General features: G+C 34.4%; 1 protein-coding gene and 1 non-coding gene across 2 annotated transcripts; one reads left to right on the top strand and one right to left on the bottom strand.

Moving 5' to 3' along the window:
- The first annotated feature begins 253 nt into the window (after window positions 1-253).
- LOC141715789 (small nucleolar RNA R71) lies at window positions 254-360 on the top strand. The gene has a single exon (XR_012572538.1). It is a non-coding gene; the product is annotated as a small nucleolar RNA R71 (small nucleolar RNA).
- Window positions 361-8,238: 7,878 nt separating this feature from the next.
- Window positions 8,239-9,223, bottom strand: LOC141712933 (putative 4-hydroxy-4-methyl-2-oxoglutarate aldolase 2). Its single transcript, XM_074516064.1, has one exon. It carries the CDS (start codon window positions 9,038-9,040, stop codon window positions 8,540-8,542), a length of 501 nt encoding a protein of 166 aa, XP_074372165.1. The 5' UTR covers window positions 9,041-9,223; the 3' UTR covers window positions 8,239-8,539.
- Window positions 9,224-10,572: the final 1,349 nt, after the last annotated feature.

Below are 10,572 nucleotides of genomic sequence, written 5' to 3' on the forward strand. Positions count from 1 at the left end.
CGACCTTCATAGACAGCGCTTAGAGCTGCGCTGTAATAGCTCTAGCTGCATCAACTTCCAAAATACCTGCTACCTTCCCAGACATCATCCTTTGAGTTGGGTTTTGATGCTCATTTGCAGCCATAGTCTCAATAAGATTATAAGCCTCAGTATATCCTTTGGCCCACAAGGCGCCTCCAGCTACTGTATCGAGCATGGGTTGAGATTGGGCCCCAAACCATTATAGAAACTAGTGATCACCATCCAATCAGGAATTCCATGATGTGGACACTTTCTCAACATCTCCTTGTAGCGCTCCCAAGCTTCGCACATAGATTCTGTAGGTTGCTACGCAAACTGAGTAAGAGCACTCCTCATAGCAGCAGTCTTCGCCATTGGATAAAACTTCACCAGAAACTTTTGCGCAAGATCTTGCCAAGTAGTGATAGACCCAGATGGTTCAGAATGTAACTAGTCCTTAGCTTTATCCCTCAAAGAAAATGGGAAAAGCTTCATCTTGATAGCCTCATCAGTCACACCATTATATTTGAAAGTACTGTAGATCTCGACAAAATTCTTTATGTGTATGTTGAGGTCTTCAGTCGCAGCACCTCCGAAAGAAACAGAATTCTGCACCATCTGAATAGTGCCCGGCTTGATTTCAAAGGTGTTAGCCTGAATAGCCGGATGAAGAATGCTTGACTGAATGTCATCAATTTTGGGCCGAGAAAAGTCCATAAGAGCTGGATCTGCCGGAACTAAACGATCACCCATGGTTAATGGTTCTTTCTGCTCACTTCCTGAATCCAAATCTTCAAAATCTATCTTCTCCGGAATATCAAGAACTTCGTCTGTCTCCTCAGCCGTATCTAAAGTCCTCTTGCGAGTACGAGAACGAGTTTGCATAAACGCTCGCTAAAGTACCTGAAACACAACCGGAAACAATAAGTAACACGTCTTAATCACCGAGTCCTAATGACCAATGATGGTAAGTACATAAACTAAACAAATACGCCGAGTCCCCGGCAGCGGCGCCAAAAACTTGTTAGGGCGAAAACACACGCTAATAACACACGCAAGTATACGCGTTCGCAAGTAATATAAAATACTTTCTAGTTCGTTCCCACAGAGACTCAGACTAATTATGTTCAATTAAACTCACTCACCAATGTATGATTACTTTTCAATGTTAAGACAATAACACTTAGATTTGATTAACTAATTATTAACTACAATTAACTATGAGAATTAAGCACTTAATTAACACTTGAATTAAAAATATTAAAACACTCATGAGATCACAACTTCATTACTACTTCCTTCAATAGTCATTGTTATTACCCTTAGCATGCAACATTGATGATATTAATCGAATAACACGAAACTGAGCCAACTTTCATTGTACTAATATCATTCTACCAAACATCCACAATTAAGATAGAAGTTGAATAGGCATCAATTATGTTGAGTCCCTATATGTCTACAGAAATTGACAACATAACGATTTAAGCACAAGTTATTCCTTTTGATTACGCAGGGCGAATAAAATGGTTAGAGTTATCCACTAATCATGCATACTCGCACATGAACCTATGCTAGCATGGCAAGTTCTAAATCTCAAGATCCACCGTCGATTCACAAGAGATTAACACCCTATCTTATATATTCGCGACGCACATAAGACGAATAAGCACAACCAATACTAGATATCATACAATCATCACACACTAAAGAATTAAACAATCAACTAAAGAATTCCATAGCAAATCCGTTACGACCCCATGATCACGATTAGCCCATGATAGCACTCATCGTCATCATGGGTTCATATGAAAACATGATAATAACACACAATAGAATAATAACTAAAACTACTTATATTAAACTAGAGTACATCACAAGAGTAAATAGGTTCAAAGTAAAGAAAACTAACATGCAACGTCACAACGAAATAAGAATCAAAAGAAAATATGCTTCCTCTTCGTTGCGGTGTGCTAAAATGGTCTTCTTCCTTATCTCCTTGCTCTTCCTTATCCCCTTCTGGAATCTGCACTGTTTTTCTTCCGTTTCTTCGCTGCAATCTGCTCCTATCTTCCCACTTGCAATGCTAAACACATGCCAAGGCTTATTCTTGATGAAATTTCTCCCGAAATGCAATTAATACCCTGAAATGCACCAACACTAGAAAAATGCATCAAATACACAAAATACTTGATTTCAAGACATCGATTCAAGCCATTATAAGACATTCTAAGTGGTATAAAATGCCACTTATCAACCAGTACTATGGACCCTCCTTTCTTCCTTCATTTCTCCATCCTTTCATCTTACTCTATTTCAAGCTCATAGGTTTTCAGGATACCGTACAGTCTCTCCAAGGTGAACTCCTTGTAATCCTGTGAGTTTCTCAATGAGACTGTCATTGGCTTCCACTCCTTTGGAAAAGATCTAAGGAACTTGAGGTTAGAGTCTTTTGTTTGATAGACTCTTTCATGCAACTTCAGAGCATTTAGTAGCTTTTGAAATCTACTAAAAATATCAGTGAGAGACTCACTTTCTTCACAGTGGAAATGCTCATATTGTTGAATCAGTAGCTGCATCTTGTTCTCCTTTACTTGCTCAGTACCATCACAAATAATCTGGATTGTGTACCAAACCTCTTTGGCTGTTTTACAGTTAATGATGTTATCAAACATAGCACCATCAACTTCATTGAACAATATATTCATGGCCTTTTTATCCTTTCTGACTTGTTCAATATCAGGGTCTGACCATTCATGCCATGGTTTTAGAACAGATGGTTCATTGCCAGTTGCATCTCTCATTGGTACATGAGGATCTCTCTCTATGCAGTCCACATAGGCCTCATCTTGAGAAAGAAGATGTAGGTGCATCTTCACCTTCCAGTGGTGATAGTTGTCTTTGTCCAGAAATGGGATCTTCACTCCAACATCCTTTTTGTTCATCTTGTTGTTTGTTGTGATATTTACATTCTTTGTACTTCAGGAGTTTGCTCTGATACCAATTGTTATTCCCTAACAGTACAACAAGAATTACAGAAGGGGGGTTGAATATAATTCTGACTACTTTTTCAAATTTAAATAATGTTCTAACTTGATAAATATAACAGTGTTTCATTAGTAATGGTGCACAATAATTGAGTGATAGAAATCAAAACACTATGTAATAAAAACACAAGCTTTTAAAATTTTCTGGTGGATTTGAAAGTATCCACCAGATATATATATATATATATATCAAATTGAGAACTCTGTGAAGTTTTGAATAGCTCACAGCTGCTTTACAAGTTTGAACAAACAAAACTACAGAGAAATGCTTACAGAATAAAGCTTGATATGTTTCTCTGAAAATAAGCTTGCTTAGTTAATTGTTCTACTTGTTACACTTGGTTTATATATCACCAAGTTTACATGACAATAAGACAGGATAATAAAACAAAACATATCTAGTCTAACTCCATGCTGCTTAACTACTCTATTCCAGCATCTTTGAATATATTCACAATTGCATGTAAATGGTAATGCTTCTTTGTTCTCAAATTCCTGCTTAACAGGCTGCCACATTCCTTTTACAAACACCCAACGCATGTGATTGTGTTGTCATTGTCAACAGTTATTTGAATTTGATCATCCGCCGGGACCATGTTTGTCATCCGTCGGGAGTCTTGTAGATCATCCGACGGGAGTCTATCTGCCACTTGACTTTATTTCACTTATACATAATTACAAGACATCTTATATTTACAATTAATCAACCTATTCTGCATATCAATCTAGTAGTCAACATGACTTAGAAAATCCTACGAAATCTACTTGACTAATACATGTATGTATTAATGTCGGAAGAGGTGTATATCTAAAGGCTTAACTATAATCTCGCCCTTAAAGTATAACACATTGTACACATAAACCCTTAAACAAAAAAATTATATATTTTAACCCCTTAACTATAAGTGTTGTACAGTTCAAACCTTTTGTTAAAAAAATTTCCAATATTACCCTCACAGTTGTATATTTTCGCCCCTTAACTACGAGTTTTGTATATTTTTGCCCCTTAACTATTAATTTTGTACACTTTAACCCTTTAATAATTTTATCATAATATCATAATATTGTTTATCATATTAATTAATTCATACAAGAAACTAATTTAAATAATTTATCATATTCTAATTTTGAATTTTTTATTATTAGTAATTTAAATTTCTATTGGGATTCATAAAAAGTAATATATATATAGAGTAAAGTTCTATGGAGTCCACCTTTAATTGGAGTCCTCGGAGTCCATATATGTTCTGCAAGTAAAATATAGCTTAAAATATTGCAAAACATATTATTTTTCGACAAACATCACTATTCTATCAAAAATCTTGTAGATTGCATACATTTTACAAGCAGAACATTGCAAAAATATATATTCTACAAAACATGTTTAGTTTGCAGAACATAAATGTTCATGTTGCAGAACATATTGCAGAACATACATATTGTACCGTAAATATATGAGATTTGCATGATTTTGTTGTAGTTATGCTATTTGTGTAACATGTTTTGCAAAATAACACGTTTTACAATATATTTTATTTGCAGAACGTAGATGGACTCCGAGGACTCCGATAAAAAGGTGGACTCCATAGAACTCAGCCCTATATATATATATATATAATAATAATAAATAGTTGATTGGATTTGAAATTATTTATATCTTAAAAATCAAAAATATAAATATTTAAATAATATATAATAGTATGTAATATATAATTTAAGTAAAAATTGTGTAGATTGATTTTTTTTCAAAATATCAAAAAATTGTAAATAAAGTTAATGAAGGTAGTATATCAAATAAAAATTCATTACTTAATAAATCCTTAAAATAACAATTAATTTGTGGACATTTGTCACTTCTTAATATACAATTCATTTTTTTAAATAATATTATTTTTTGATAAATAAAAAGGGATAAGAAAATGATATGCGCACTATGTTGCCCTTGAAGTATACAATTGCGAACATTATAACCCTCGAGGGTGATTTCGGTAAAAATTTAAAAAAAGGGTTAAAGTGTACAAATCTCAAAGTTGAAGGTTTAAAATATACAATTTTTTTGTTTAGGGGTTTATGTGTACATTATATAATACTTTAAGGACTAAGTTATAATTAAGCCATATCTAAATTTAGTGTAATCTGACAGTTTTTTGAATACCTTTGAAACCAATACATGTATGTAATGTGTGTATCCATCTCCTAACAGGACTGAAAAAGATATTACTCCAATGGGTGGCTTCCCTCATTATGGTGAGGTTAAGGATGACTACTTGCTGATCAAGGGATGCTGTGTGGGACCAAAGAAAAGGGTTGTTACCCTGCGCCAGTCTCTGCTGACTCAGACATCCCGATTGGCCCTTGAGGAGATCAAGCTCAAGTTTATTGACACATCTTCGAAGTTCGGACACGGTCGCTTCCAGACCAGCGAGGAGAAGCAGAAGTTCTATGGCCGACTCAAGGCTTAATAGATCATCTCTTTGCTCACATTCAGATGCTTCTATTTACTTTCAGTGTTTAATCAAGTACTTTGAATGTTCAAGTTTTGAGGCTACATTAGAAATCAATGTTTGTTTTATTGAGATTTTATATTTGGAACAGTTTTTATAATTGCGGAGCTTGCTGGCTGCCAAGACCTTTGCTATTGAGATTATAATTGGAACAGTTTATATTGTGAAATTGCTGCCTGCCAAGACCTTTGCCCTGAAACTCCTGAATCGTAAGATCAAAGTGAATTACTTAAGTTCTACACTATATAAAGTTTAGTGTTAATTCAGAATCCCAATTTTAGGTTTTTTTTTTCTCTCTAGCCAAGTTGGATGTATATTACGTAGGATAAAAAAGAATGAATACATGCCTAGGTTAAAACCCTATGGCAAGTCATAGAGGAGACTTATCTGTAATCAATCTCTGAGTTGGATTAAACATAGAACCATACGAGATCCAGCAATCTGGTTCCAGCATCATCCATAATATCAGTAATCGACTTGTTGGGGCCAAAAAATCATTTCATATGAAACACTAAGCATTTCTTTCTTGCCAAAGATGATAAGCATTAACGGGGCTGTACAGGGAGCATACAGTTTAGCAAAACTGGAGATCCACGTAAACCCGAGCTCTTAATTAAATCAGACAGGCTTGCTGACTTCCACCCCTGCTCAAGCTCAAACAAGAGGAGATATATTATTGCCATTAACAGTAATCATGTTTTGCCATTACCAGCTGGAGATCTATCTAGTGAAATCTTGATGAACATTGGCTTTTCATCACTCATCACGAATATGTGGATTTATATCTTGTACATACAGTTGTAAAGAGATGGTATAGATCTTTTCACTCCTGCAGGTCCAAGAGTTGCTATGTTTTTATAGGGTTTAGGTGGAAGGGTTTATTTGGCTGGAACACAGAATTTATTCACATCAACTGGGTTAGATGATTTTTCACATACCCAACGTATCGTTCTGTTTGATTCTGCCTTAACCGGGTAAATGATTTTCCAATTACCCAATGAGACTCATTATTTTATTCAATTCTCATGAACAATCCATGCAAATGTTTGCCATGCCATGCTATAGGCAGATTTTATCAAGCTTATCTAACAAGTTCCCGTGCTATTACAAGCTCCACCTCCACGTTTCTCTTTCTCATGGCACTTGTTCCACTCTCCTTATTCACTTTCTTCTTCCTCTCTTCACTTGTGTACACATGATGGCCCTTGCAAAGGGAGAAAATGGAAGTGTAACGCGTTTTATGTGTGTATCTTCCATGTGTAACCCATTCTGTAGTGTTTCACTTGGAAAAGCATTTAACTTGGTAAAGGTGTAGGTGACATTCACATATGATGTTGGTCCTTATTTGACCGGCTAATTTGGTCACCGAAAGATCCAACGAACAGTAACTTCTTTCATATACGAAGAACATGAATTCTTCATCAGATGGCATAGAAATGGGACACCACCATCTGATACTTTGAGGCTATAATTTGTTCTTCAACAAAGAACCCACATCTCGATTTGATGCGTTGTAATTGGAATACCACTTTCAAGTTTAAGTTCTTTCCGTCATTGGCAAGTCCTCATCTCATTATCATCTTTTAAACCAAAAACTTTTGCAAAAAGAAAAAAAAAACTTTGAATCATCGGATTCACCAACTAGATAAGAGATAAATTCTTTGTCAATCATAAGCTAAGTAGTTAACCATTCATCATTTGTTTTAAAACAAAAGCATAAATCATGAGAGTACAAACATAATCCACAAAGTTATAAACCTCAAGAATATATCATCAAAAGAGATTACCCAAAACGGTCACAAAAAATTGATAGTAAAAAGTAATCATCAACTCAGAATTCTAACCATAAACACTCTTTAAAAAGAAAGAATAATAAAAGTTTTTCAATGAATTTCATAACTCAACTATGTATATCATTCTAAAAGTTTGCAAATAATAAAATATCAACCTTTCATTATCAATTCCAAATCAGAAACTTACCACATAAGTTGAAAGGATCACTAATATCAAACCAAAAAGAAACAAACTATTTAAAGTATAACATTAAATCAAAGATCACCCAAAAGGGTTAGATTATATCAATTATAACAACCCATCATTATATGATGCCCCGGAACAGGAACCACTTTCAAGTTGAAGTTCTTTCGTAAAGTGCAAATGCTAAACTCATCTATTTATCCAAAACTTTCGCAAAACAAAACTTTGAATCAAAAGATTCACTGATTAGATAATGAGGTAAAATTCTTTGTCAATAATACTGCAAATACCTTTCATTTTCCTTGAAAGCCAGCTAAACTTTGTAAGCATATAGATATTCAGTTTGCAGATCACAAAGAAGTTTATCATTTGTTTTAAACAAAAGCACAAATCATGAGAGTGCAAACTCAATTCACAAAGTAAATAAACCTGAAGAGTAGATCAGAACACCCAAAACCCCTACAAATATATTGACCGTAACAAGTAATCATCATCATAAACTTACAACTGTAACCATAAACATTCTTTGAAAAGAAAGAACAATAATGAATCTAATACTACACCAACTGCTTCTCAACTATTACAAAACAACCCAAATCTGTAAACCATTCTATATTCAGTTATCAAATCATAAAGCATCCACCTTCTATTACTGATTCTAAATCGAAACCTTATAAGTCAAAAGACTACAAATATCAAACACAAGTAAGAAACCATAAAAAGTAGATCATCAAAACCAAAGATTCCCCAAAAGGGTTAGAACATATCATTTATTACAACCCATCATCATATTCATCATTATCATCATTATAAATTTATGATTCTACAAAGGGTTCTTCCGAATACTCACTCACCCTCCCCTTGTACTAAAAAATTACAACATATTATAAATAAAAGATGACCCAAAAGGGGTCAAGATCACATGAATTATAGCAACACAAATTCATGAAAATTCTAGAAATAACAACAGAAAATCACAAAAACATACCCAGACAGACGGAGAGTCATCCATCAAACCGACAACTCGGATTTGGAAACAAGAATACCGTCAGTATCAGCATAAATCCACTCCCCATCAAAAATCCGAGTTCCACCCACCATAACAGGCACATGTTTCTCCCCAATCCCTTTCTTACTAGCTTTCATCGGGTGCGAAGCCAAAGCACGCACCCCAATATCACACCCATGAATCTCATCCACATCTCTCACACACCCATTAACAATAATCCCAGCCCACCCATTATTTTGGGCCTGAACAACTGGATTACCACCTAAGATTGCACAACGTTGGCTACCACCACCATCAACAACAAGAACACGACCGTTGCCTTTCTCTTCCAGAAACTCACGAACAAGAACGTTATCTTCGAAGACTTTGAGAGTTACGACGGGCCCACAAAAGACTTGGCGTCTGCCGTAGATCTGGAAGATGGGTTGGAGTGCGCGGAGCTCGCCGCACACGATGAGTTGTGGGTTTGCGTCGCAGACTTCAGCTGTTGTTACTAAGGCCATGCTTGAGCATCAGACAGGAATGATCTGGGTTTTATTTATGTTGTTTGTTGTGTGTGTGTGATAAAAGGCGAGTGTGAGTCTGTGTGTTAGTGCGACCTGCTAATTTGATTTCATTGGATTGATTAGGGATCGCTACAGATCCATGGAATATTAGAATGTGTGATTAGCAGGAGCAGCCTTTGGAAAATACTGTACATTACATTTCTTCTTTTGTTTAACGGTTTTTCTAACGTGTGCCAAAAGCGCAATTTCTTCTTTTGTTTAACGGTTTTTCTAACGTGTGCCAAAAGCGCAAAATAAGCACAAACTCTATAACAAACTCATAAAATTTAGTGTTTATGGTATGCCGTGCTAATTATGCGTACTTGGTTATACATTAGAAATACTGTTTGTTTAATAATTTAATAAATTTAGATGCGTTTATGAATTCATTTGATTTATATTCTCGTTTTTTTAACCAAACCCCTATTAATAGTTTTTTAAAATATAAAACCACAGTTAGATGTTAGGATCAAATCAAATCAAATCAAATTAAATCGGATCATTAAATAATTGATTGGTTCCGAACTACATTTTGAACTCAATTATTTACTTTTATTTAAACTTAGTTTACATAATACTTTCATATACCTTAATTTTATTTAAATAAATATGCACATGTTAGTAAAACTATAACATATTAACAAATAATTCAAGTTTTTATTTATAAAGTAATGTGATATTTTTAATATAATATACACACCCACATAACCAAAATCACAATTTATAATTTTATACTAGAATATTTATATATTACTATATAACGGTTCAATTTGATTTAAACGATTTTAAAATATCAGAAACCACAACCAAATCATTTACGTGTAAGCGGTCCGGTTAACCGAACCATTAACAACGATTTTAACGGTTCAGTTTTTCTTGGTTCAGATTATCGGGGTCCGGTTTGGATTAATGTTCTAACGGATTTTTGAACCCCCTGATTAAATTAACATATCTATTAGGGGTGATCGCGGTGCGGGCGGTGCAGTTTTTTCCTCAAACCGCACATGTGGTTTGATCAAATTTCCAAACCGCACCCGCACCGCGTAACCTCAAAAACCGCATAAACCACACCACGAAAATGCGGTGCGGTGCAATTTATTTATTAAAAATGATTAATATTTACATACAAATATAATAAAAAATTCAGCTAATGCGGAAGCTAAAAATAATATGTTTGTGATAAAATAATCATGTATACTGTTATATATAATTGATGATATCATAAGAAACTATCATAAGTTCATATTAGGACTTATATCAGCATTTACTGAAGAGTGACTTCATCAATACATATATCAGTACTTGATGATCAGTTAATGATGACATCAGGATTTGTCGCTTTAGAAGATATCCGATATGGAAAAGAAAAGTAGGAATTCAAGACGGTGAAGGATTTTATCTCAGAAGCAATCATACATGGATAAGTTTCCTTATTTTAATAGAATATGATTCCTTATTTGATTGTGTAGTTGTGCTCTATATAAAGCACA

This window comes from Apium graveolens, chromosome 3 (assembly GCF_009905375.1).
Source record: "Apium graveolens cultivar Ventura chromosome 3, ASM990537v1, whole genome shotgun sequence".
Taxonomy (NCBI): Eukaryota; Viridiplantae; Streptophyta; class Magnoliopsida; order Apiales; family Apiaceae; genus Apium; species Apium graveolens.

Excerpts from the sequence above, each read along its gene's own strand:
- LOC141712933 (XM_074516064.1), bottom strand. The coding sequence starts at position 9,040 with ATGGCCTTAGTAACAACAGCTGAAGTCTGCGACGCAAACCCACAACTC.